At 48.7% G+C, this 27,564-nt stretch overlaps 9 protein-coding genes across 9 annotated transcripts; 7 read left to right on the forward strand and 2 right to left on the reverse strand.

Annotated features, from left to right (window-relative positions):
* Positions 1–342: 342 nt before the first annotated feature.
* FIESC28_04110 (uncharacterized protein) lies at positions 343–5,807 on the forward strand (the record flags this gene model as incomplete). The annotated part of the gene is made up of 5 exons (XM_031158257.1): positions 343–756; positions 803–851; positions 898–1,704; positions 1,859–4,610; positions 4,658–5,807. The coding sequence occupies 5 exons, from the start codon at positions 343–345 to the stop codon at positions 5,805–5,807; spliced, it is 5,172 nt and encodes a 1,723-aa protein (XP_031017706.1).
* Positions 5,808–6,392: 585 nt separating this feature from the next.
* On the reverse strand, positions 6,393–7,516 carry FIESC28_04111 (uncharacterized protein; the record flags this gene model as incomplete). Its single annotated transcript, XM_031158258.1, has 4 exons — positions 6,393–6,701; positions 6,761–6,799; positions 6,853–7,118; positions 7,168–7,516. The coding sequence occupies 4 exons, from the start codon at positions 7,514–7,516 to the stop codon at positions 6,393–6,395; spliced, it is 963 nt and encodes a 320-aa protein (XP_031017707.1).
* Positions 7,517–8,167: 651 nt separating this feature from the next.
* FIESC28_04112 (uncharacterized protein) lies at positions 8,168–9,181 on the forward strand (the record flags this gene model as incomplete). The annotated part of the gene is made up of 2 exons (XM_031158259.1): positions 8,168–8,764; positions 8,810–9,181. 2 exons carry the CDS (start codon positions 8,168–8,170, stop codon positions 9,179–9,181), a joined length of 969 nt encoding a protein of 322 aa, XP_031017708.1.
* Positions 9,182–11,005: 1,824 nt separating this feature from the next.
* Positions 11,006–11,967, forward strand: FIESC28_04113 (uncharacterized protein; the record flags this gene model as incomplete). Its single annotated transcript, XM_031158260.1, has 3 exons — positions 11,006–11,062; positions 11,114–11,740; positions 11,884–11,967. 3 exons carry the CDS (start codon positions 11,006–11,008, stop codon positions 11,965–11,967), a joined length of 768 nt encoding a protein of 255 aa, XP_031017709.1.
* A 3,169-nt stretch (positions 11,968–15,136) lies between these two features.
* FIESC28_04114 (uncharacterized protein) lies at positions 15,137–15,649 on the forward strand (the record flags this gene model as incomplete). Its single annotated transcript, XM_031158261.1, has 1 exon — positions 15,137–15,649. One exon carries the CDS (start codon positions 15,137–15,139, stop codon positions 15,647–15,649), a length of 513 nt encoding a protein of 170 aa, XP_031017710.1.
* Positions 15,650–15,688: 39 nt separating this feature from the next.
* Positions 15,689–16,990, forward strand: FIESC28_04115 (uncharacterized protein; the record flags this gene model as incomplete). Its single annotated transcript, XM_031158262.1, has 1 exon — positions 15,689–16,990. One exon carries the CDS (start codon positions 15,689–15,691, stop codon positions 16,988–16,990), a length of 1,302 nt encoding a protein of 433 aa, XP_031017711.1.
* Positions 16,991–17,695: 705 nt separating this feature from the next.
* On the reverse strand, positions 17,696–19,585 carry FIESC28_04116 (uncharacterized protein; the record flags this gene model as incomplete). The annotated part of the gene is made up of 1 exon (XM_031158263.1): positions 17,696–19,585. One exon carries the CDS (start codon positions 19,583–19,585, stop codon positions 17,696–17,698), a length of 1,890 nt encoding a protein of 629 aa, XP_031017712.1.
* Positions 19,586–22,234: 2,649 nt separating this feature from the next.
* FIESC28_04117 (uncharacterized protein) lies at positions 22,235–23,977 on the forward strand (the record flags this gene model as incomplete). Its single annotated transcript, XM_031158264.1, has 1 exon — positions 22,235–23,977. The coding sequence occupies one exon, from the start codon at positions 22,235–22,237 to the stop codon at positions 23,975–23,977; it is 1,743 nt and encodes a 580-aa protein (XP_031017713.1).
* Positions 23,978–25,331: 1,354 nt separating this feature from the next.
* FIESC28_04118 (uncharacterized protein) lies at positions 25,332–26,825 on the forward strand (the record flags this gene model as incomplete). The annotated part of the gene is made up of 4 exons (XM_031158265.1): positions 25,332–25,492; positions 25,554–25,791; positions 25,838–26,606; positions 26,806–26,825. The coding sequence occupies 4 exons, from the start codon at positions 25,332–25,334 to the stop codon at positions 26,823–26,825; spliced, it is 1,188 nt and encodes a 395-aa protein (XP_031017714.1).
* Between the last annotated feature and the right edge of the window lie 739 nt (positions 26,826–27,564).

Consider the following 27,564-nt stretch of genomic DNA (forward strand, 5'->3'; position numbering starts at 1 on the left):
ATTTTATATTGATTTGCTGTGAGTATCTTATTCCCCGTGTTAGTTGGACATGGATCTTGGTGCTCCCTCGTAACATGGTAATCACAGACATGATATTAACAAGTCTAGGCTGAACATATACCGTCCTTTCGCCCTTCAGCTGCTTCACCAAGTTCCTCTACCTATACAAGCTGTCTTTGTCGCGACTGAGACTTGTCGCCTGCGATGCCGATATCCCATTGACGATACGGACTGCCCGAGTATGAAGTCGACGCACGCCGCGTAACCGTAACGCTCGATCGATACCTCCAATACGTTTCTCTATCAGTTTACTAGCCGTCAATTTCATCTACATCATCCACCATGGTTTCAGTACCAAATGCCGGCGCCGCCCCTACAGGCACACACAGCACAGCTGGAAGTACGCGAAGCTCACCCAGTGCCACGCCCGCCGGCACATCGTCAAAACCGAAGCCAAAGGTCAACTCCAACGGATACCACCCGAATAATCCACAGACACCTCTCAGTTCGCTCTCGAGTACTGCTTTGGATCTGACATCAGTTGAACGTCGTGGACAACCCACAGCAGTAAGGGAAAAGACAAAGGAGAGCCGACCACACGGTCTCCAAGAGGCACCCACGTATCGACCTACAGAAGAAGAATGGAAGGATCCTTTTGAGTACCTCCGAAAAATCACACCAGAGGCAAAGGACTTTGGTATCTGCAAGATTATTCCTCCCGATTCTTGGAACCCAGAGTTTGCAATCGATACCGAGGTACGGCATGACGCCAGCGCGTTTGCGACTTGTGCTAATTATGTAGAAATTTCATTTTAGGACCCGAAAACAAGAGTTGAACTCTGTGGAAGGGAGTACGTGTTTCACCCTTGATCATGAATTCTGGCTGACATGTTGCAGGTACACGTGCCAATCTCACTTATCTCGACGGGCTCTCAAAATTCCATAAACAACATGGCACCAATCTTCATCGGTTGCCATATGTTGACAAGAAACCACTTGATCTTTACAGACTTAAGAAAGCCGTTGAATCTAGGGGCGGCTTTGAAAAGGTTTGTAAACACAAGAAATGGGCTGAAATCGGACGCGATTTGGGATACAGTGGCAAGATCATGTCATCTTTGTCGACATCTCTAAAAAATTCCTACCAGCGATGGCTTTGCCCGTATGAGGAGTACCTCCGACTCGCGAAGCCTGGTGTTCATCAACAGCTGGAGCAGGAATATGGTGGACCATTGACCCCAAGTCCTGGACAGACCCCGGTCAGACGATCCAATGTCAATACACCTATTAGTGTTCGAGGCGATTCACCAGCGCGCAATGCCTCCGATGCTTTGCAGGCGACTATTGTAGGAGTCAAGACAGAACGCGACACTCCTATGGACGATGCACCGCCTCTGGCACAAGCGCCTACGTCTGGGGGATTTACTGCGGTCAACTCTGGATTCACAGCTGTGAATTCCGGCTCCAATGGTGCCAAGCGCAGCGCAACTAGTGAGCCCACAAGCTTCACCCCCGATCCTAAGCGATTCGACAGTCCTACTTCCTCAGCAAAGAATACACCAGATATCCGAGGATCAAGCCTGAAGCCTACAGCATTGAAGCGTCAGCTTAGTGGTGAAGAGTCTTCTGATTCAGGCAGAAAGGACATTGACATGGATGATTCTGAGGCGGCCAGCAGCCGTCGTAGCAAGCGACTCAAGAAAGGTATGTTGCAACAATTTAACTATTTTCCTTCGGCGTCAATTTCCATTGTCGCATTCCAGTTCACCTTGACGCTGGCGACCAAGCGCAGGGATTTTAACTGCGATGACCTATTTCATTTTTCATTGGCTCTACGACTTGAGACTAACATCGACAGATGCTGTCCCCACTGTGGCTGGATCGCACATGACGCCATTCCGTCCTTCGGTGCCAAGAATACCACGAGAGGAACCACCACCACCAGGCGAGAAATGCGAAACTTGTGGAAGAAGCGACAATCCTCTTCTACTTTGCGAGTCTTGCGATCATGCCTATCATCCAGGATGTCTCGACCCTCCATTGAAGCGTGAGCCCGACAGCGAATGGAATTGCGCACGATGTTTGGTTGGAGATGGCCAGTTCGGTTTCGAGGAGGGTGGTCTGTACTCACTCAAGCAGTTCCAACAAAAGGCCAACGACTTCAAGCAGGGTTATTTTGAGAAGAAGATGCCTTTTGATCATGAGCTCAATTGCCATCGACCTGTTACCGAAGAAGACGTTGAGACGGAGTTTTGGCGACTGGTTGCTGACCTTGAGGAGACTGTCGAGGTCGAATACGGAGCCGATATCCATTGCACAACTCATGGTTCGGGATTTCCGACTGCAGAGAGGGATCCAAGCAACCCATATGCGACAGACCCTTGGAACCTCAATGTTCTTCCATTCCATGGAGAGAGTTTGTTCAAGCATATTAAATCCGACATCTCGGGCATGACAGTTCCTTGGGTTTATGTGGGTATGATCTTTTCGACCTTCTGTTGGCACAACGAGGACCACTACGCTTACTCCGCCAATTACCAACATCTTGGCGCTACCAAGACATGGTATGGTATACCGGGCGAAGATGCTGAAAAGTTCGAAAATGCGATGAAGGAAGCTGTACCTGAACTCTTCGAGACACAGCCAGATCTCCTCTTCCAGTTGGTCACACTGTTGACCCCTGAGCAATTGAAGAAAGCAGGTGTTCGCGTGTACGCCCTCGACCAAAGAGCAGGTCAGCTCGTCATTACTTTCCCGCAAGCCTACCATGCTGGATTCAACCATGGCTTCAACTGCAACGAAGCCGTCAATTTTGCACCCGAAGAATGGGAGCCTTATGGTCTTGCTGGTGTGGAACGACTGCAACTATTCCGAAGACAGCCATGCTTCTCTCACGATGAACTCCTGTGGACCGCCGCAGAAAGCACAGCAAGCACTCTCACCATTCAAACTGCGAAATGGCTGGCACCCGCCCTCGACCGCATTCACAAACGAGAACTTGAGCAACGAGCAGATTTCCTCGCCAAGCATGTTGAAGCGGCGGTCCATCGATGCGAAGGCATAGGAGGCGACGAGTCTTGCTCGTTAAAGTTCAAGACCGAGAATGAGGATCTTCTAGATGAGGATGAACAGTGCTGCTCTTACTGCAAGGCCTTTTCATATCTGTCTCGCTTCAAGTGTCTACAGTCGGGCAAGGTTCTTTGCCTACTTCATGCTGGATACCATCCGTGCTGTGAGATTACCGAACAGGAGCGATTCAAGGGTGCTGAACATATTCTTTATTTCCGCAAGGAAAAGAAAGACATGGAAGAGATCCACCAAAAGGTCTTGGAAAAAGCGCAGACCCCCGACCTATGGGAACAAAAGTATGAGAAGCTATTGGATGAAGAGCCAAAACCATCTCTCAAATCGTTACGTGCGCTGCTTCATGAGGGTGAGCGTATTCCCCACGATCTACCTTCACTGTCAGTCCTGCAAGATTTTGTCAATCGGTGCAATGATTGGGTTGAAGAGGCCACGAATTATATCGTCCGAAAGCAGCAGAATCGACGTAAGAACGAGAAAGCTTGGCAATCGGGCATGCGAAAGTCCATTGGCAATGCAGAACATGATCAAAAGGAGAGAGAGTCTAGAAACGTCAGCAACATCTATCGACTTTTGGAAGATGCTGAACGTATTGGTTTTGACTGTCCAGAAATACTTCAGCTTCAAGAACGCGCCGAGGCTATCAAGCAGTTCCAGAACAACGCAATCCAGACTCTTAAGAACACGGCTACTTTGTCAACGGACCGAATCGAAGAGCTTCTTGAGGAAGGCCGCAGCTTCAACGTGGATACCCCTGAAGTTGATCAGTTGTCCAAAGTATTGGAACAATCGCGCTGGAACGAACGAGCTCGTAGCAATCGAGGAGTTTACATGACTTTGAAGGAGGTCTCGGATCTTATTGAGGAGGGTAGTCGACTCGAGATTCCTCCCTACAACGACCACTTGACTCACTACCGTGAACAAATGAACTCCGGTCAGCAATGGGAGCAAAAGGCCAAGGAGCTTATCGCTGCAGACTTTGTTCATTACCCACAGCTCGAATCTCTGTCGGCGCAAGTACAGCTGAACGCGCTTCCCGTTTCACAAGAAACGTTGGCTGCTGTCGACCAAATTCTCTACAAACAACGTGAAGCGCACCGCCAAATAGTCGACCTGACTACGCGATGTCACGATCCCGATTTCCGTAAAAGACCCAAATACAACGAGGTCGTGGATATTCAGAAGAAGCTGGAGGAGCTCAATTCGAAACCCAACGGCACTCTTGATCTCGAAAACGAACGAAAACGCCACGAAGACTGGATGCGCAGAGGAAAGAAGTTGTTTGGCAAGTCTAACGCGCCACTACACATTCTCAAGAGTCATCTGGAGTATGTCTTGGAACGCAACATCGACTGTTTTGACATAGAGCACGACACGCCCAGAATGCCTGGAGAGCCTGTTTCGAGAGAAGTCAGCCCTGAACCAGGGGCGAACAAGTGGGATGACAGTCGATCCAGACAAGTCTTTTGCATCTGCAGAAAGATTGAGGCTGGAATGATGATTGAATGCGAGAGATGTCACGAATGGTAAGTCTTCAACATCGGCAACCCATTGGCATACACTAACTCTTTAGGTATCATTACAAGTGCCTCAAGATTGCTCGAGGCAAGGTCAAGGAAGACGAAAACTACACATGCCCAATTTGTGACTGGCGCATGAAGATCCCTCGAGATGCATCGCGACCGAAATTGGAGGATCTGGTACTTCTTGCAGAGGATATGAAACAACTGCCTTTCCAACCAGAGGAGGAAGAAGTGTTGATGAAGATCATCGAGAATGCGGAAAACTTCCGACAACATATTGCACGGTATTGCAGCCCACTACTATCGACGGAAGCTGAAGTAGAGACACAACGATTCTACCTACGCAAGATTGAAGGCGCCGAAGTACTGTTGGCATACGAAACCAACTACTTCCGTCAAGAGCTTCACAAATATTCCCCTGTCGCTCCAGATCCACCACCAATCCAAGAAAACTCCAAGAGTACACGAAAGCCTCGACCGACAAAGCTCGAAAAGATGCTTGCCGAGTATGGTGTCGATAACCCCGATGACCTGCCAGAGCACGTCAAAGGCAAAGCCAACAGCTTACGCCGTAAAGCAGCGAATGCAGAAGCTGCAGCGGCGGCCGCAGCAGCCAACGCTTCATCGGGTACATTTCCACCACCACCCGCAGCTGGAGGTTTTGGGGGAGCACCATACTACTCGCGACCTGAGCGAAGCCCCAGCACGACTGGACATGCTGAACGTCGAGAGTCGCATTCTTCCGGTCATACCAGGGACAACTCCATCAACCTCGATAACGGCTTGCATCCTGGGCCACTAGGAGTTGGTGGACCGCAGTTGGCTGCGGATGTTTCCTCAATATCTTTGGAAGATAGACTTCTTCAAGGCCAAGACGATGTCATCAACTTCCATGGTGACGCAGAAAAGAGTAAGGCTCTAGAGATCTTGTCAAGAACTGAGCTCGGCCGAAAGCAAGCCGAAAGACTATGGGGTCCCAATGTTTGGGGTCGTGGCTCCATCGACAACAGACGCTTGTCTAACCCAATGGATGAGGATATGATGAGACAAGATGAAGGCAACGTGGATCAGATGTTCAAGGAGATGACAAACCAAGACGAAGATGATGACAAGAGGAATGATACAGGGGACGTTAGGATGACTACAGCATCATTGGAGAAGGAGAGAAATGGCATGGATGCTCTACTCGATGGGGAGTGAGCTTGTTTGAGTTTGACATTGGTGCAGGGCGTTCTCATTCGGCTAACAAAAATACCAAAGACGGAACGGAGTCAGGGGGCACAATGTAATTAGGTAAAAATCGCTTATACTATATGTGTACGATGCATGACGGGCGTCGAGGTGTGTAAGCTAGGATTTTAGTCGCCAAATGGCTTTATACAGATCATTTGTTATAATGTTGATGATGACATCCTTTATACCGACCGTCACTTGTTCATACGATAATGACTTGTTTATTCAAATTCTCTCCAGGGCGTTGAGCCCGGACGTGTCTAATGGGACTGGCTAATTAACGCTTCTACCCGCCTGTTTTTTCCAATATTTGATGACAACTTAGACCTGAATATGTTGAAGACACGGCCTCTCTTTCTTTCTGTGTCCCAAAACCGTCCCTCGAAGGAGAAAAAAAACACCAAACCGTAAAACGCCGAAAATGCAGATGACAAGTGATGGTATCTGGGTATGTAAATGTACCCTTCCTAAACATGGTGAATTGCTTATAGTTATGTCCATCATAAGCATGTTAAAATTGCTTCGTCTCTCTTGTGGAAGAATTGTTTCCTCTCATCTCTTGTTGATGCCAATGAGGTTAAGGAACTCGTTGCGCGTCTTGGACTTGCGCTCGAAACAGCCCAGGACACAGCTAGTAATAGTACTGGTGGTGGTCTTTTCAACTCCGCGCATCACCATGCACAGATGGCTCGACTCCATAACTACGGCGACACCCTGTGGCTTGAGGATCTCCATGATGGCGTGAGCAACTTCTTTGGTTAGGCGCTCTTGAATTTGAAGGCGGCGCGCAAACATCTCGGCGATTCGGGGTAGTTTGGAAAGGCCGATGACGGTCTCGTTGGGGATGTAGCCGATGTGCATCTGCGGGGGTGGAAAAAGTTAGCGAAGGATTGCGGAGTCGGGAGGGATTTTTTCATTACTTTGCCTGTGAATGGGACGAGATGATGTTCGCAGAGAGACTGATCAGTTCTGTTAGTTTTGTTGGTCTCAATTGAGGAGTGAGGAGACTTACGAAAACTTCAATGTCCTTGACAATGACCATCTCACTGTGTCCTTCTCTGAATAGAGCGTTGTTAACAATGTCCTCCGCATTGACCTGGTATCCCTTGGTCAGGAATAGAAGAGCTTTTGCGTAGCGCGAAGGAGTATCGAGAAGACCTTCGCGATCGGGATCTTCGCCGACGCATTCGAGAAGAGTGCGCACAGCACCTCTCATACGATCCAATCGCTCAGCAGCCTGCTCCTCCGTCTCCTCTCTTCGCTCCCTCGTTCCACGGCCTAGAAAAGGTCAGCGCGAATAAATCAGTAGCTCAGAACAAAAACATACTAGGTCTGCTAAGACCATCAAAGTCAATCACAGGACTGGGCGATCTGCTAGCCTTGACAATGGCGCCCTCCTCTGCAACAACAGGGACAGTTGATGGACGCTTCTTGGGGAGAGGTTCATCGCGGGGGTCTCGGGAAGCTTTAGCCAAGCTGTTGCGACGCTGGGAGAAGGCATTGGGCTTTGCGCCGTTGACAGCGGATGATTCTCCGTTCTTCCTCTTGCGCTCCTTGCGCTCGCGACGCTTTCTGCGACGGGCCGAGTCGTCGCTGCTGGTGGACGAGCCGGAGATGCTGGCAGCGTCTTGAGATCGCTTGTGCGAGGGGATGACGCCGTCTTCGGAGGGGGCCATGGTGGCGAGCTTTTTTTTCTGAAGTGGGATGTTTTTTTGATGGTGATGAGAAGAGAGATTGGAGAGGGAAGAATAGGAGAAAGAAGGATTCTCCAGGACCAAAGTATAAATAAGAACCAAGCCGTAAAAGAAAACGGGCTCTAAAGTAAACGAGTAGAAAGCAGAGCAAAACAGCTTCAAGGTCCAAAGAGTAGCACAGAGCCGAGTCAGGGTCCAAGACAAATATCCAATGGCCGGATCGGAGAGCCGAAAAATTAGAGGGGCCCGTGGCTATCAATTCGCGGGGGTGCTCAGTGCTTTCCAGCGCAACGGCAATAATTTTGCAGTGCTTTATCTTATCAGTAGTGGGGATTGACGTCAATTTACGTTCTTCTCATTGATCAAACACTCGGCCGTGGGTCCGATCATGTGTTATGCACGTGATCTCGCAAACAAGGAGAATCATCACGGTCTCCGTTCGGTGTTGAGAAACGCGTTGTAGCACGGGTCATCACTCCGAACGCCGTGAGAACGAAACAACCTTCGAGAAAGAAACGGATAGCACTATCGAAATACGTATCTTTTGCCGAAGCGCCAGTCTGAAGCTCGTTTACGTGCTTCTCTTCGATTGGTAAACACCTTGTTGTCTTCGCATCTCGAAACATCACCACCATGGCTTCTCCGCCTTACGCTACTTCACCTTCGGGCATGTCGCCGCCTTACCCATCACCTGCGCAAATCCCCAACAAGAAGCGCTCTTCAGGAATGGACAACGCGCCTCCTCTCAAACGTCGCAAACCGTCAAACCTCTCTCAAGCTTCCGTCGCAGCCGCAGCCGCAAACCATCCTCTTCGCCAAACATCGTTTCCTCCCGAAGCTCGATCTCCTTACCCACGATCTCCGTCTGTCGATGCTCAATCCCACGTGAGTGGCAGCGCCGTCAGTACAACTGCTAGCGGAGCTCCTAAGAAGAAGCGTGGTCGTAAGGCCAAGAACGCGAAGCAGGATGATGCGAGTGAGGCTACGCCTAGTCTTGTTGGAGGACGTGCTCCTACTGCTGTGAGCGGACAGGGTGGTGAGAAGGAAGAAGATGATGAGGATGACGAGAAGGCTGAGATGGCGCTGGAGGATGTTGTTGCGCGAACACAAGAGCAGAAACAAGAGGAGATTCGTCTACGAGCTATGCTTGTCGAGGCCTTTGACTCACAACAGTACAACCGATATGAGCTCTGGCGCGCGGCAAAGCTGGCAGACAGCGTCGTCAAACGAGTAAGCAATCTACATCCCTCACTAGAATTTCACTAACAACCACAGGTCGTCAACGCAACAGTCTCACAATCCGTCCCCCAAAACGTTAGTACCGCAGTCAAGGCCGTCGCAAAGCTCTTCGCAGGCGAAATCATCGAAGCAGCACGCAACGTACAAGGCGAATGGATCAACGCAGGAGAAAAGCAAAGCGATCTACCCACACCACCACCCTCTACAAACGACGACCCAGCAGCAGCTGAAGAAGAGCCCGACCTGAAGCGCGGACCTCTACGACCCGACCATCTACGTGAAGCATGGAGACGTTATCGAGTTTCGGGAGAGAGTAGAGGGGTGGGTGTTCAGCAGCTTTGGCATGCGCAGCAGCATGATGGTGTTGATCGATTTTCGACGCGTACTGGAAAGCGACTTTTCAAGTAATACGAGAGTTTACGATGAGGTAGTATGAGACGTAAGCTCTCCATACAGGGCAGACCAATCATGCAAAGATGACATGATACGCAAGGGAATTATGCCAAGACGATAGACAAGTTCGTCTGTGACTAGCTGCGTAATACGGATATGATAAGGACACAGGCAGCGATGTCACTACTGCCAAGGGAAGGCCAAGATGATAAAAAACAGGAGTGAGGGAGGATTCATTTATAGCGCAACAACGATACCCATACCGAAATAGGACATGTAAAAAATAATAATAGATTCACGATAATGACCTATTGCAGAAAAAGTGACACCCGAGTCAGTTAATTAAATCTCAGCGAGTCACAAGACTGATGACTGATACAGGAGACTCCGCGTGGTAATTCGTTCGGGGAGTTGACCAAAAACTCTACCAAAAGAGGAAAAGGCTGTACAAATTGCAATACGGAGGCACGAATGATATTCAAGGAAGCACATTGCTAATATCGTCTACCCGCTCTATTGCCGGTTTCAAGGACTGCCGGAGTGTGTGGGACTGTGTACAAAAGATCTTTGAGGACTCCGATTCATTAGTGTGTCTTCTAAACAGATGTCATGACTGAAGACAAGAGAAGTGTGTGTCACGTCACGATGGGTATTGCTTGAGCTTCATCGAGCTGATCGCTTTCTTGGCCTCGGCGTGTATGAGAAAAGGCACTTGCCAAGAGAGCGTGGCCGGGGCATATGGGAAAGACGGCACGCGGCATGGCCACGTTGAGCTCACGAATAGATACAAAAGGACAATCTTGTGAATTGGAGCCAAGTCTTGGCTGCTGAGGTCTCGACTCTTGCACCTTGACGATGGAACGTACACAGACCAACCCACAGTGCAGAAGCTTCCAGTTTGTGGTCAGTAGCTGACAACAACCTGTTGTGTGTCTATTGGCCAAGATGCCATTGTCAGCCTCTTTTCCTCAACAGACGAAGAGAAATGCATCAGTGACAACTCTTGAGCAAGGAGTCAAGTTAGAGGTTATGTCTTGGCAAAACCGTCGTTGGTCTAGACTCCCCATCGGTATTTCTGACCAATAGTAAGTACTCCTCAAAGTTGTGCCTGACCATGCACAACAACCCTTCATCATCCTAAATCGTCGACATCGCAGCTTGACCGGCTATAAGAAGCCGAGAGGCTGGCTTGGCAAGTCGGCTGGCCCGAGGGTCCGTGGCGCAGCAAATGCGAGTCCAGCAATGCGTTGAAAATACGGGGCGCCTAGGCTTCTGGGCATCCCGCAACAAGAGACACCTTGCCCTGAGTTGCCAGACTTGCCAGTGGAGGCTAGGGCGGAAAACTCGAGGGTACCCACAATCTGGCTGGCCTGTCACTAGGTGTCAGCAACGTCTCGTTTCATGACTGATTAATTTCCTGGTCGTCGTAATGATCGGCCAAGGATTGTCACATTAGGATCGAGGATAGTAATGGGTAGCGCGATTTGAAAGCTCTGGCAGCTGGTAGTACCTAGGACTTGTCATTCATTGGTTCGGGTACCGATAAACTCAGCTTTTGAGTCGTTGATAGGGTTGTCATGGTTGAATGTATGTTTAAACATCATTGGCGCTAGCGTTTCTTGACATCGGCTGGATCTGCACCGTAAAGACATGGGTCCTTGCCAAGAGGTCGGAGCTCGGCCGTCAACGCGCGTCCTGCTTGGCAAATCAATCAAATGGTGACCTTCATCAACAAGAGCTCAAGTCTCATAATGGGCTGGCTTTCGCCATCATTGACGTAGCGTGGTTGTACCGTAGAACTTTTTGGATCGTCATCCAGATGAACTGTACTTGCCAAACATGACTGGAGGAAAGGTGAGTTCAGAGAAACCCTCACCCGGCGATTTGGATATGACGGTTCGTCCTGCACTGCATCAAAGTTACTCTGTCTGACACATTCCCCTGCAGAAGGAGGGCTCAACCAATCCATCAGCTGTCCGAATTCGTGACAACCAACGACGGTCCCGTGCGCGCCACAAGGAGTATGTCGAGGGTTTGCAAAAGAAGCTTCAGGACTATGAGCGTCGTGGTGTCGAGGCCACATTGGAGATGCAGCAGGCGGCGAGAAGTGTTGCAGTCGAAAACTCCCGCTTGAAGATTCTTCTGGGATACCATGGCATCACTAATGATGACGTCGAAAAGTTCTTGCACAGCTTTCCTGATCAGTCAGTTTCCGACGCCGCAAAGGCTGCTATTCAGCAGTCAACAGCCAGTCAACCACCCATCGCCGCCGCACCAAAGATGGCTCTTCAACCCTTGTCAAGGGCAACTTCAGCTGATCCCCCGAGGACGTTACCCCCACCACAGATGCTCCATGAGAACAGCACAAGTACTCGAGATGTCGTGGACGCAGTTGTTGGGATCAAGCGAGACTCTCGAAAAGCCGGCTTACACAATGGCCCAAAGCTTCCCTTGCCGATAGAACAGCGACAACCACTGTTGCAACCTCGACCTCAACCACCCATACTGCCAGCACTACCAGCTCTCGTCCTTGGTCAGAGTAGACCGGAACCCCCTCCCCTCGATAAGCTGTCGGTTCTTGCGACAGCAAGTGCGCACCAAGATAACGATGCAAATAAACACCGCCGCTCACATTCGAATGCCGATAGTCTTCGTGTGCCGAGTCCATCAATAGTAGGGCAAAGCTCACCAGCTTCTTCACATACAACCCCTACTAGTCGGTTGAGTTCGACGTCTCCATGAAGCCACGAGTGCGGATGGGGTTCGAGTCCGTATCATCGAATGCCGACGATTACCCCTGACAGCACAATCTATGAAGAGACTGCTCCTGCACAGGCTTGCGGGGAGCGTAGCGCCAAATTTGTGAGATACCATTAGCGGTGGTGAATGGAGTTTTGATCGATTGATTGAGAAGCAACTTTGCTTCTGGGTGTGATGTTGTCTTGAGCTTTGACGGTATAACCATGTCCAGAACTATCTGGGCACGTTAGGCTGGTCGTATCAGTCCAAGTTGGATGAACCATGGAGGAGAATGAGTTAATGCCGACAGTTGATTCCGGGAGTCGACTATCAGAGGAATGGGCAGTGCGGTATTCAAGTATGGACTGCCAATACTGCTGCATCGATACAACGCCATCCACGAGAAAACGTTAAACATTACTGGCGAACGAGATCCAGATCTGGGGAGGAAGGGTAGTAATACTCCGACAGGGTGCAAAGTCGGAAACGAAATGATACCAGGATTACACAAGCGAACCCATCGCATCGGGGAGGCAGTGCACATTGCAGAATCGCGTCTCGAGAGTTGCTGGCAAGACATCGGTCTTGGCTTGGACGTGAGAGGCAGAGTTATATAGGAACGGCTTTCAGGTCGTTCAGGTGGGAGGCCGCTTAGTGGAGGTGTGGGATAACAAGGGCAGGTCGGCCTTGAAGGCGGGGAACATGCTTCTTAGCCGGTCGAGTTGGAGGGTATGTCTCCAATGCGTGTGTTTGTTGGAAGGATCTCCTCTCCCCACGCCTCAGATGTGTAGAGGATATCTGCAAAAGCTGGGCACAGCAACAATATAGCCACAGCAAAAAAATTATTATAAGCGCAAGACTTGCTGAATCCCACGTGTAATGGAAATGACAAAGCCATTCGCGGTCAATTTCCCTTTCAAAGAAAACAGTCCCTGAAAGCTCCCTTTGTTCAACCACTGACATTGGAGAGATACCAAGCCCGAGTGAACCGGGATCCAGTGTTTCTCCACAACGGCGTCATGTTGACCCATTGAAATGCAAGGTTGGGTGGTAGGGAATGAGATAAAACATTGCTTGTCTCTCAGCCGAGGAGACCAAAGAGAAGGGTTTGCTGAGAAGGGTCTGCGGGTGATGGAGATACGCCTGGATGAAGGTTTCCGTGGGTTTGGTAGCGAGTCAGAGGCGAGAGGCGCTGATTAGTGGTGATTGGTCGTGACGAGGCGCAATGAAGCCGTGGCATCTCGAAATGGGAGGCAGCCGATGTGAAAGACCCTGATGGGCGGAAATGCAGATGTTGAGAGAAAAAGAATGAGGCGGTCGAGTAGGATATAAGAGATTCAGGTTCAGGCCAGAGCGGGAAGTGGGCACACGACTACTTTCCGGTCGTGATAGATGCATTCGCGTTATGCACAAAAGATTGATGTCCAACCTGAGCGAATTAAGTAACCCGAAACAACATTCATGGATATGAAATGTCGGTCGAAGGATAGCACCTTGAATCCATGTTGGGTAGCTTAGCTTGGGTAGCTTTACCCTGCCGTGCTCATTTCCATGACGTAGAGTTTCATGCCAATCAGCATTCATCAGTGACAGAAGCCCCGTATGCCAGGGACCGGGAAGTGGGTTCGAGCATGCCGTAAAAGATCGTCTCCTCTCATGCGTTGACTAGGGTGGGAGACCTCCGTGACGAGATGCGAATGTATGATTGGTGAATTGTCGTATTCAAATAAGCTTAATCGTCTCAAGGTGTGGCTTCGGTTGAACCTCAGGGTTTCAATGTTGATATTCCCGAGTATTCGCATTCGTTGAGTTTGCTGGAGGAAGTCTGGAAGAACACAAGGGGCATCGTGTTCGTTCGGGCTGAACCGATGGGATGGTACCCTGTGTAAGTCTTGATGTCGTCTCCCTCCACAAGACCCATTGTAACCACCACGTTGTCTGTCGCAAACCTAGAATTGAAATAAAAGGAGCAAATTCGAAAAGTTCAAACCTCGACCCCCAAAGACTTCGTGGGAGAGGCCTAACTTTAAAAGTAGCCCGGGGGTTAATTGGCCGCGCGGCCCTGTTAACGCGTAGGTCCCATAATTGGTGGTGGCAGTGCATCCTATCCAACGTCACCAGACCGGTCGATTGTACAGAACGAGAATATTGAGAACAAATTTGAGTTGATAGAATGCGAGTCTAGACGCGTGGTGAGTTGCTCGGCGTTGCCTATTGGCTCGGTAGCGTTATTGCCAGGGGTGGGTTTGCATATGAAGCTATTGCCAAGTCAGAACCAACTCTGTGCTAAGACAATCTTTTGATTAGGCCGCGCAGGCACTCACCAAAGTCTGATACAGGTGGATAACAGGATTGTACTCCAAGGCTTTGGAAGTCAAAATAAAGTAGCCCAAGTGTTGGTCTAAGGTGGCCAACCTTTTTCGTTTCTCAGGCTTTTGGTTTCGTCTCAGGCTTTCGGCGGCCTCTTCTGATAGCTTGAGGATTGCTCGGTCCGATAGTCGATCATTATCTCAAGTTCGGTCGGAATCGCATCTGTTGATCGAGATGTTAGCTGATGCTTCTCAAAAATTGAACATCTACCAATACTACAGTGCAACTGAGCACGCTCGGTAGTTGATTGCGATAGCGAGTGTCGCAGTAGAGATGACAGTAGTGGTCGTGATGGTACTGTTGGACGTCAAAGGTTTGTCACCAGAAAGCAAAATGATGAAAGAAGAGAATTTGTTGTAGAAAAGTCAAAGACTCAAAGTCAATAAGGCAGGTGGTGCCTGCGTGATGATTGGGAAAGTGCATTGTGAAAAGGCAAGAACGCGGGTGGGAGTTTTTTAGGCAGGCTGCCACCTTCAAACACTCAAACCCAACAAACAACAAACCATACTTCTAACTTTCATCAACATTTCAATACTTTCTTGGACGCAGAAATTAACCACCAAAGAGAGCCTTGATACAGTTTTGGCCACCTCTCGTATAAAAGATCAGAGCAGCCACATCGCAAACAACTTCCCGTTCATTCTTCTTGGCCACCGACTCCAAACTGCGCTCTTCCAAACGCTTCAGGCTTTAGGCTTCAGGCTTCAGATTTCAGATTAGACCGCAATCATAAAGTACTCTAAGTGCTTTCATAACCTTTCATAAGGTAACCAAATCATTTCGTCTCTTATGCTTCTTTAGCTAATTCTTCTAATAGCCTGCCCCAGTCAACACAACGAGACGACCTTCAACGACACCACGATGCCTCTGTCGCTAGACGATCCAAACCATCCCACCCAGTGGGTCAGAAGGCAAATAAAAGACTTCAACGACCATTACGACAAATATTTTGGACCAGAACGCTGCAAACGGTATGAGAGCAACGGGCAAAAGCTTGTCAAACTCAAGTCGGAGCTTAACCAAGCCCATGCCTCGTTTGACGACCTGGAAGGAGACCACGAAGACGCTCAAGACGATATCCAGCGCCTCCGAAACCAGCTCGGCAAGGTCGACAAGTCTCTGAAAGACAAAGAAAAAGAACTACAGACACAGAAGAAGGAACTTGCGAAGAAGGATGCAGACCTCAAGAAGGCCGATCAAGAACACGCGAGCCTCAAAAATCAGCTCAACCAGGCCAAAGGGGCCAAAAAGTCTCTGGAAGGCAAGCAAAAAGAGCTAGAGACAAAGATGAAGAAGAAGGACGCAGACCTTAAAAAGGCTGACCGAGAAAACGCGAGCCTCAGAAATCAGCTCAACCGGGCCAGAGATGATTAGAAGACTCTGGAGGCCAAGCAAGAAGAGCTAGAGACACAGATGGAGAAGAAGGATGCAGATCTCAAAGCGTCTGATCGAGAAAACACGAGTCTTGAACACCAGCTCGACCAAAAGTCTCACGAGATCGATCAGTTGAAGGAACAGGTGAATGGCCTTCAAATTCAAGTCAAGGAAGAAAGAGAAAGGACCAACAAGGATCGGGATACAAGCGAGGAGATGCAGAAGCTTCAGGACGAGAACGAGAGTCTGAAGAAGCAGGCTGAAGAGGCTGAAAAGGAGAACAAAGAGAAGCTCAAGGATATGGTAGTCAAGGCCGATGAGCATTTTCAACTGCGCCAACGAGCTGAAAAGAGGATACAAGAGCTCGAATCTGCTCTTGAGACGCAGACTCGTTTGAGGGAAGATGCAGTGGTCAACCAGGAGAGGGCCGAGGCGATTTTCCAGGATGTACTGAACCGAGCACGTCAGCAGAGGAGGGACTTCGAAAGGGTCGTGTTGTCGGCTATGGTATACGCAGCATCTTGGGCAATGCAGTGGGCAATGCAGCCCCACGGCTACATTCAACCCGGCCAAATACTCCCAGTTCAGAACACCTATCCAGGTCCATTTCAACCTCCAGGTCCGGCTCAGAACAATCAGAATATGTGTGGACCATATCGGAACTTTTCAGATCCCCATCCCGAGATGTATAGCGTCACAAACACCACACAAGTCACCAACGAATCCCGCATCTCTGATATTCCTCGAGATAATAATCCTGGACCTTCACGTCAACAACATCAGAACTCTTCAGGTCCCCGTACTAGGGTGGATAGCACTACAGACACCACACAGGATAGCGGTTCATCCAGCAGCTCTGATACCCTTCGAGATAACACTCCTGAGCCTTCACGACAGCCAAATCAGAACTCTTCAGGTCCCGATCCCAAGGCGAATAACACCGTAAACAACGCAAAGAACACTAAAGAGTCCCGCAGCCCTCGCATCTCTCGGAACAACTATCCTGGACCTTCCTCATGCGGGCCTACAATTGTCAACAGCGTCAATCTCGAATACATCTGGTATACAGATCCGGTAGACGACAAGCATTGCGAGACTATCAGAGTCTCCAGAGGGATGGAGAACAATGTGGCTGCCAAAGTTCCTTGTCTCGATTATGTCTGGGCGGCCAACGTCGACAATTTGCAAGGTATGATCAATCTGTACAACCACACGCCTGGTACCAAGGCGTCAATCATTATGGTAAAACATATCGATGCCAGGATTACAGAGGAGGTGCGTTTGGATTGGAGGTTGTTTGAGAAATCCCTTTCTCAGCGTCCCTTTTCTCAGCGTCAGTAGTATCATGGACTCTCGCTCAACGAACAGCATAATCATTCTCTAAGGGTTAGAATAAGTAGTCTAAGTTTTAGTATAGCGTGAACAAATTATTTCATCTCTTATGATAGGCCAATTCTTCTGACAGTGACCCTATGCTCCGATTTAATGTAACCTCGACCTACGATGGATAATCCTACTTCGTGAAAGTCCCATATATTGGTGGCAGTACCTAGGGCTTGCACATCAAGTTGGAGTAGGCACACACTCCTCATTCCGGGTCGCGTTAGTTGTTCGAGGATCGATTGTATTCTTTCTTGGCGATATAGAATCTGGGGATGTTCATGTATTAGCATTCCTGTTAGTGATACCTTTCCTGGTGAGTCCCTTTCTTGGTAGAGGCTGGATTTGTAGGATTCAATTGTCGTTTTTACTTCGGCTTGTAGCTTTTCTGTCAATATTAGCGTTTATTCCGGGCAGTGTTGTCTCATACATTTCTTCAATCGTCTAGATTGTCATGCTAACTCTTTTTGCTACAGATGGGAGTGTGAGAGTCCGGTGATGGATTGTTCCTCTAATTCTACTGCTTCGATACGTCAACACAATCTGTCTGATCTAGTCTATTGTTCATATTCTAAACAACAAAACTCAAATACCATGTCTAATACAAAAGACAGTGTTTCTTTGTCCCCAGCCTGTCGGCAAGTTCTTTTCAGGTACAATGGCCATTCATCTAATCTCTACCTCCTCGAAATTCAATCCTTCCGATCCGCAAAGTGTGCCTAGTTCAGCGCGCTTCAAATCTGCAACGAAGCAATTGTCGACAAAAAGATAGTGACCGTCTTCGGGGCGGAGAATTATAAATGGTATGTCGTGCGCGAGATTACACACAACATCCCCTGGCAAAACCTCCTCGCGAACCAGGCCAATGTAGCCGTCCTTTGTAGTGAAAAAGGTGCTCCCCAAGAGATGCTCAGCAGCAGAGTCCCACTCATGGATGATTGTGTTGAGTTCAGATCCGTAAGTAGACCTAAGCTTCCGGTCAAAGTCCTCAGGTCTGCCCTGTCCAGACGCAATCAACGCATTGAAGAAGCGATCGACATTGTACTGGCAGACAGATTTGAGTAGGAAGGTACGGCAAAGTACCTGCAGAATAGATTCGCCATTGATGTATTTATCTCCCCCTCTTGTCTTCTCGTAAATTCTTGGAAAGTCATGTATGAAGGAGGACAAACCTTTATAAACGAAGTCTGGATCACCCGGTTCACGGAACACTGTATCCACAGTCTGTACCCTGATGACTTTGATCCATAAGCTACCCTCCGAAGTGACCACCGGTAGCAGTGAATTGTAGTGCTGAGACCAGTACCCTGAAGGAGGTAGATTGATATCCTGACGCTTGTCGCTAGCGGAGAAGACAGGGGCCCAGGTTGGTAAGCCATGAAGCTGTCGAATACCAACGGCATGTCGGGTCAGCAAACTATAGAGATCTTGTGTACTGCTTCTTTCACTGGAAACCATAGACTCCAATATCTGCACAAGTTCGATATACACCTCGCGTATGGATCTTGTATAATCTGGCTCGATAGGCACTTTACTTATAGCCAATAGACCATAGACATAGTCCAAATCGTCGGTAGCTTGCAAGTCCGCTGAGAAGTGCAACTTCATACGATCTGATATAGAAAGCCCTTCCGAGATTCGACCAAAAAGTCCTTTTGCTTTAAGTAGATTCATGACTCCGCGTTGGGACGGTAAGAATTCCTTGTACACTTTCCTTTGCCATTGAGTAAAGGCTTCCTTGCTCCAATCAGTACCGGCTTTATATAGGCTCGGAAACCTGTGCACCCATTTGTTGGCTAACAAAAATTGGTTATGACTCATTCTGTGTGATGGCGATATGTAGTAAACTCTCCTGGCAAGGATTATCTCCTGTTGAATCCATACTCTGGACCAGAAACCGAGTTTCCAAATTTGTTGAAGAGGAATCAATGGCTCATCGGGTTGGGGTTGTCCGCCGTATTCTTTCCGAATACCCCAGAAGTCTAGAAATAGAAAAGAGAGCTCCCAAATTATATGGCCGATTCGACGCTCATCGGACATATACGGCTGTACACTGCTTGCCACCAATACACGGTCTAGGACATTGAACCCCAACGTAACATCTCGGTCATCAGATGACAGCCAGGCAAGCACCATATCAGCTGAAGAGTAGATACTGGCCATCAAACCAACCTGGTGTCCCCTCTCCAAAGGATCATCCTGATTGATGCTCAAAGCATCAGCCCAGAGACGGAACTTGGAAGGGTCGGCATCAGGATTTGATTCACGTTCGATCTCAACCCAGTGCTTTTTCAAGTGCCTCAAAGCAGTAGCGAGGTTGACGGTGACTGACTTCCGAACGCCGTTGACAACGATCTCTTCGGTGATGGACGGATCGCCCCAGACATAGGAGATACAGACGTAGTATGTTCCTGGTGTGAGAGTGACGGTGTGCAGCTTACACTGGATCGTTTGGTTCGCGTATGTTGGTAGGATTTCGATGAGGCGAATTTCGCGGCCGTTGCGGTCGAGTGGTTGATACAAACGACGACTCGTTTGGCGGGTTGTTGGTGGCATCTTGACCAGCGGATGGGGTTATCGAAGAAGAGTACAGGCTGGTATTGTTAGAATGATGAAGCATGACTTGAGGGAGTACTCAGTGGGAAGTAATCAGCTCAACATATACGTCCATGTTGACTGTATTCAATCCCACCAGGCTTAGGCGACTTCTTTGTAGCATTCAACAATGCCGTAGTGAAACGCATGGCGGATATCCTTGACATTGAAGGGACAGTAAAACAGAGAGGTGAAGCATCGCGCGGGTTTGTTTTGAGGCTGGAAAGTGGGTGACTTGAATGTGAAAGCGTGAAAGAGAGTCGGAGTTTCAATTAAATGACCTTTGACTTTTTAGTGCTACAGGTCAAGAAAGATTAAGGAAGTAGCGACAGGTGGAAGGAAGTTGGCATGAAGGATCTTGTCAACCACATTTGGCAGTCACGGGTGGTTGCATCGCACCTGCCGCAACTGCCTAAACTTCATGTCAAATATTACATAAGAGCGTCAAAGCTGTCAAGGTGGATCTTGGGATACAGATTGCTCATGGCTTTTTTATTTAGATTCAGCATTTCTAGAGCGTCAAGACACTTGGCTGGGGCGGAATTGTTGTAGTGAGAATAACTGAGATAATTTCCATGTTCAGCCACTTTGCGAGTTATCACAAAGGGGCTTGAGTGTCTCTTAGGCATCATGGTCAAACCCCCGAGTACCTATGTCAATATTTGGATGAGATGTGAGAGACAAGCGGCAACAAGTCATTGATGACATGGCTGACAGGTTCAAAGACTGTTGTAGACTTCAAACCGACAATTTTGCGGATATGGAGGCTTGAAAACACGGCAAAGAGTTTCAGCTTGGGATATGTTCAGGAGATGGTTTCAATTCAGACTCTTCATGATAATTAAAATTCAGCTTGACTTCTTTCAGCTGGGCGATTTGACACGACGGTCTATGAGAGAGTTAATTGCCTGGATGGGATCAGGACAAAGAGCACCGTCTGTCATATATGACTCCTGAACTTCACCCAGTTATTACGAGCGGACAAAAGCACTGCACTTTAAATGAATCTCGGGATAAAAACAGGGTTTCTGAGACGGTAACAGCCTCTAAGAGGTCAAAGACAATACCAAACGCAAACAGATAGCAGACCTAGATTGCAGTGCAACCTGCTCAGTAAAGACAAAGTGGCAAAGAAACAACAAACCGCAGACCTCACTCGCCAAGCAAAAAGGCAACAAAATTTCCCATTAGCAAAAACTATTTGCATGACCAGCGCAGCCTCTAACCAAAGCAAGCCAAATCCGCAGCGCCAAGACGTTGTGAATAAAGTCAATTCGCATCGCATCAACTGATTGATCAGATAAGATTACGAAACGTGGCTGAACCAACTGGAATGTGAACCTGAATTTCCAACGCATTAGTCCCTGCGCCAGCCGATATCGCAATGACGATTAATTCTGCAGGGGGAGATCTACGTGTGGGTTGTTGGTGCAACAGCTGGTTATCAATCTCGATATACACAGCTGAACAACATCATGTCAGTGATATTCCCGTAACGTAAGATTTACTACGACCCACCATCTGCCGTGGGCATTCTGTCTCTCCGGGTCATTCCCTGTCAGTCAAGCCTAAATGGTTCACTCGTATCGATAGTCTGATTCTCTATCCGCCTAATCAATCTAGACCAAACTCAGTGGATGTCCTTGACAAAATTTTCATTGCCAAGGATACCGACAATGTGGAAAGACATCCCATTTGGAGTAAGTACATCCGTAATGAGGTTGTTATCAATCAGTGTTTATTCCCTTTTGCGGCTCAAGTCCGATCCATGCGTCCGAACATCGCCTGTTCCTCCACTTAAGATGTCTCTACGGTTTGCCTGTTCTTCTTTATGGGTCCATTAGCCTCTGACCGGTCGCCTGTAAAGTCAAAAGGATTCTAGTCTGTTGTCTCACTGGTTGTAACGTTTTAACGGAACCCTCCGAAGCCTGAAAATCTTTTCCCAGCTTGAGTGCTTGCATTGGCATCGGCAAATCCGCTGCACAGCTTCTGACTTAGTGGTAGGATGGCTGATGGACAGCTCTAGGCAGCTATTGCCGGACCCTTGACTTGTATAGGAAAGATGGTCGGCTCACTTTTGACTAACGCCAAGAAGTGTGTTCCACTGTTGTTGATCCTTGGATTCCGAGGGTGATGTCGGGTGCTACAGTTGCATCACTATCTACCTGACCTGAACCTTGCTGTTGGTATCGCAACAATGGATGCCCGTCATGAATCCATGGATGGATGTCGGGTGAATTGACAGCTTGATCACAGTGTCTGCAGTACTCGAAGCCGGCAGTTACAGTACAGATACTGCCCGCAGTAACTACAGGTAATGTTCACTGAAGACATCAAAATTTCTCCGCCACTTCCATCACTAAATCCCCTAGGTGCGCTAATTAACCCCCTAGCGCACAATGGTCCCATGCTCCTCCACCCCTCTCACCCTATCAGATGCAAATTCGTCCCCTACATCAAAAAACTTAGAGTTATCTAATCAATCTCTTGATCCACACCCATCCTGCCATCACTCAGGCTTTTAAAACCTGCCCATCCCCCCAAGATGCCACCACCACTTCCCCCATTCTCTCATGAAATAATATTATTATTCTGGTGACGACTGCCATCATGTCCGTCAAAGAAACAAACGAAACCTCTCATGAGGCCAAAACCCCCGCCGACGCCGTGCGCGACATCACTTCGCCCGGTGTTCAGCGCATCAAGGCCATGTCAGAGGTCATTAACATGACCGACCGCATCTTTATCTTTTTCGGTGTCTTTCTCATCGCCTATGCTTACGGTCTTGATGGTACCGTGCGTTACGCTTATCAACCCTCTGCGCTGAACGAGTTCAAGGAGCACTCTCTGCAATCCTCTGTCAACACTCTCCGCGCCGTCATCGCAGCAGCTGCCCAACCAACTGCTGCCAAGATTGCTGATGTGTTTGGTCGTGTGGAACTTATCTGCATGTCGGTCTTTTTCTATACTATCGGAACTGTCATTGAGGCTGCGTCGCAGAATCTTGATACGTATTCTGCTGGTGCGGTTATTTACCAGATTGGATATACCATGATTATTCTCTTGGTTGAGGTCATCATTGGAGATATTACTTCTGTCAGATCTCGTCTGTTCTTCAGTTACATCCCCGCTCTGCCCTTTATCATCAACACTTGGGTCAGTGGTGATGTTACAGCTGCCGTTCTGGGCGTTACTACCTGGCGGTGGGGAATCGGCATGTGGTGCATCATCTACCCCGTCTGCGCCCTTCCTCTCATCATCAGCCTCCTCGTCGTTGGCCATCGCGCAAAGAAGCAGGGTCATCTCGTTGGATACCGATCATCTTTCCAGCAACTCGGTCTCAAGAGCTTCACTGTTGAACTCTTCTGGCTTCTCGACATCATCGGAGTCATTCTTCTTATTGCCTGCTTTGCACTCCTTCTCGTCCCTCTTACCATCGCCGGTGGTTTCGAGAGCAAGTGGTCAGACCCTCAAATCGTTGCCCCTCTTGTCATCGGCTTCGTCTGCATTCCCGTCTTTGTCATCTGGGAACTCCGCGCTCCTCATCCCCTTGTTCCCTTCCACCACATGAAGGACCGATCCGTCTGGGCTCCCATGGGAATCGCATGCATGCTCAACTTTGCCTGGACAATGCAGGGCGACTACCTCTACACCGTGCTTCAGGTCTCCTTCAACTTTAGCATCAAGGCCGCTACTCGAGTTCAGTCTCTGTACTCATTCGCCAGTGTCATCACCGGCACAATCCTCGGCCTTATCGTGTACAAGGTGCGCCGCTTCAAGGTCTTTATCGTATCGGGCACATGTCTGTTCCTTGTTGCTTTCGGTCTCCTCATCCACTACCGAGGCGACGAAAGCAAGTCCAACCAATCCGGTGTCATCGGCGCACAAATCCTCCTCGGTATCGCGGGAGGTATGTTCCCCTACCCCGCCCAGGCCTCTCTGCAAGCCTACGTTACCCACGAGCGTCTTGCTGTCATGACAGGCTTGTATCTTGCTCTCTACCAAGTCGGATCCGCCATGGGCAACGCAGTAGCCGGAGCCATCTGGACCCAAGTTCTCCCCGGCAGCTTAGCCTCTGCTTTTTCCAGTTTCGGCAACGAGACACTTGCTGTGTACACCTACTCTCAGCCTTTGTCTGCCATCATCGACTTCCCCGTTGGTACTGCTGAGCGCGATGCCATGATTGATGCGTACAAGCATGTGCAGCGACTACTCGTTATTACCGGTATCTGCCTGTGTATCCCTCTTATCGGGTTTTCTCTGTGCTTGCGTAACCCCAAGCTCACTGATCAGCAGAACCTTGTTGAGGATGAGAAGCCTGGTGAGGCAGCTGAGCGAACTGCCAGTGCTTAAAATGGAGATATGGATGATGTTGGATGATTAAAAGTTGTATAATGATATAATTGTAATTGAAGCCTTGGCTTGTTGATCTTATATGAGTTGTTCATGAACTTGATGCTGCGAATGGTGATACTTTGACTGATGAAGATAACGACCACGGACCTGTTAAAGTTAGTCAACGACAAGTCAGTCAATTCGAGTTTGTATCAACTTCAACGTCTTCAACGGATCTAACGCTCCGACAGATCTGCATATAACTTCAAATCGTTGACGATCTATATTTAGCCACCATGCCTCCTCCCGTCCCGTCTTGACCCTTCTACCAGGAAAGCAATACTCGACAACCAACAAAGCACCGCTAACACCAATCAACAACCTCCAGCATGATAACCACCACTCATTATCCTATAAAAACAATTACGTAAAGCCACCCATTAAGCATAATTTAAAAAGCTGCACACCGCGAATTCCATCTTCCAATTATTTGCGAGTCTCGGTTATCAGCTGCAAGGTACCGCTTACGGAGGCTGATCAGATCATCGATATTGGATGGACGTTTTGTCAGCCATGTTATTTCCGGGCCGTGTTCAGCTACATACTACGTAGTACATCCTAGACTTCGGTTATGCTTACGGTACTCGAGGATGCAGGTTTCTCAACAATGCTACTCTCAGCTGCATGGTCCTCTTAGGAATAGCAACTGAGACTTCTTTCAGCTACCATGCTGCAGATCGTTCGGAACGTTTCTCCTCATTTGTCTATGTGCATCTCATCGGTTCTCGTACCCTCTCACCAAAAGCAACGTTCTCGATCTCTATCAACCAATCCATCTTCACTCAAGACTCTTCCATGGGTGTCATTCTCGCTTCGTACAATTCCACCCTGCAAGCTTCGTATAAACTCTCCGAAAAGATAACGTTTCTCGCACAGCATATCTCTTGTGACACGTGTTTATGCAGTATTTACGAGGACACCTCTTCCCTCTATGCAGGAACCACCAACAGCTCACCATTACAATTGCATCTTGCGCAGATAAAGTATTGACAATATTGGCGCGGCTGAAGAAGGCCTCAAAAGTACATGCGAGAATACAGGGTTATCCCCTTGTAAGTGCATATAAAATGGCTTGCGCCATTCTGCACGTTGGAAGCAATATCACTGCATATCGAAATATTCCTTTTTCCGCAAGATTTACCTCCTCAGTAAGAGAGGAAAGTAACCCCATGCATGAGCATGCATCGATAAGTAGGTATATAAACCTCGACTGTCACCACAATGGGATACTCAACAGCCAAGCCTTTCGAGTACAAGGCAATACCACCGCCTATCATTGAGGCATCCATTCGTTACAGTCACTCGTTTCAACATGAAGAGTCAATTCGCTTTCCTCGTCGCCTTTTTGGCTAGTTATGTTCTTGCAATCCCTAATCTCCGTAGTGTGCTTGGTCTTGAGAAGAGACAAGCTGGACGATGTGGTACGGGATTTGGAGGAGTTTGTGCTGCTGGTGAATGCTGTTCTAGCGCTGGGTAAGTCTCTGCACTCTCTACCTTCTATTCTGCCTCTTGTATGTATTCTAATTCTTGACAGTTGGTGTGGAACTGGATACCTCTACTGCTCTGCCCCATCATGCCAAATCGAGTACGGTCCTGGCTGCGATGCAAACGTGAAACCCAAGGGACCAGACACCACAAACGTTGCTCGCCCAAAGATTGGAAGTATTCCCTACGGCCAAGCTATCTATCGCTGTAATCGTAATGGGGATATTGCTTTGACATACGATGACGGCCCATACACCTACACTGAAGATCTTCTCGATCTCCTCCAAGTAAGTCACCCCAAAGCACATCTTACAACAGTCACTAACTTCACAGACGTACAACGTCAAAGCAACTTTCTACATCACAGGCCGCAACCTAGGCAAAGGCGCAATCAACGACGCAGCAACACCCTGGCCCAGCCTCATCCGCCGCATGGTCCGCGACGGCCACCAAATCGCCTCCCACACCTGGTCCCACCAACGTCTCACAACTCTATCCCGCTCTAAATTCTGGAACCAGATGATCTTCAACGAGATCGCCTTTGCAGATATCCTAGGCTACTTCCCTACCTACATGCGTCCCCCTTACTCAGCCAGCAACGCTACCACCGATGCTTGGCTGGGTGAACTAGGATATCATGTTACGTACTTTAACCTGGATACCGAGGGATATTTGCATGATAGTCCGAATACTATCGGTACATCCAAACAAATCTGGGATTCTACCGTTGAGGGCAAGAGTCCTGCTAGTAACAAGTGGCTTCACATCGAGCATGATCCCGTGTATCAAACCGTGTACAATCTCACAGAGTACATGCTCAAGTCGCTCAAGCGCAACAACTTCCGCGGGGTAACAGTCGGCGAATGTCTTCAAGACCCCAAAGAAAACTGGTATCGCCAAGTGACACCCAGCTCAGCCTCAACGACTACGACAGCCGCCATGAGCTCCGCAACATTTCCATTGACGACAAATGGCCGCTGCGGATCTCGCCACGGGGGCGCAACGTGCAGAGGCGAATTCAACGGGGAAACGTGCTGTTCGCAGAACGGATGGTGCGGCAGTACAGATGCGCACTGCGGAAGAGGATGTCAGCCTGTCTTTGGTACGTGCAGTGGAGTTTCGGAGCCGGGAACACCGGAGCCGACTGAAGCTAATCCGGGACGGTGCGGTTCTTCTTTTGGTGGGAAGAAGTGTGATCAGTGGGATCCATGTTGTTCTCGGGCTGGATGGTGTGGGAGGACGAGTGAGTATTGCGGTAGTGGATGTCAGAGTGCATTTGGAACGTGCAATTGATCCCTCAGTCAGTCACTACATCACATGATTGTCACTTCTTGATTTTGGTACTGTAGTATAGAAGGAATTGGTTTGGTTCCATTGAAGGATTCAAAGGTCAATGCAGAACTAAACCTAATTAAGAAATCACAGCTGGGTTAGGGGTTTCAGCCAAACGATGTGGCGGGTTTAACGCTCTGACTTTTACTTTTTGTCCGGTAGAATTAATTTAATTTCAGGGGGAGGATACTCTAGACTAATATCACTAATTAATCGAATCATTGTCCTAGCGAGAGCTTGTTTAATGAGTGATAAGCGAGCACCAAGTCAGTTGGACTGCAGCTAACAACTTGGCCGATTTTAAAATGGGCTGAATGCGTTACTATTGTTTATTGTTCTGTTGATCGTCGATGCGATGGATTCAGCTCGTAAGCGCCAAGGCTTAGTTCCAAGCTGCACCATCGGGAGTTATGACATGTCCCAAGAGTTGATCAACATAACAAGAAATGTCTCACTGCCAGTGCTACTGGGTCCTCATTGTGGACGGTAAAACTGGTCACTGTAAGCCGGGCATGCAGTGAATAACTGATCTGAATGGTTGGTGTTTGCTTTTTAACCCCTGAAGAGTTTCAAGTTACCTTGATATATGACATATGCACAAGGCTGGGCACTCGTCCTTGTTTTTAGTCTCTACTAGGAAAGGTGCGTCTCAGCGGTGAGCCCAGTGGGAAAGAGCTGCCTGCCTACTGCCTAGAAACTAAAAGACTAGAACGGACTGGATTTAACTG

This window comes from Fusarium coffeatum (assembly GCF_003316985.1).
Source record: "Fusarium coffeatum strain FIESC_28 chromosome Unknown BRIP53273_contig_84, whole genome shotgun sequence".
Taxonomy (NCBI): Eukaryota; Fungi; Ascomycota; class Sordariomycetes; order Hypocreales; family Nectriaceae; genus Fusarium; species Fusarium coffeatum.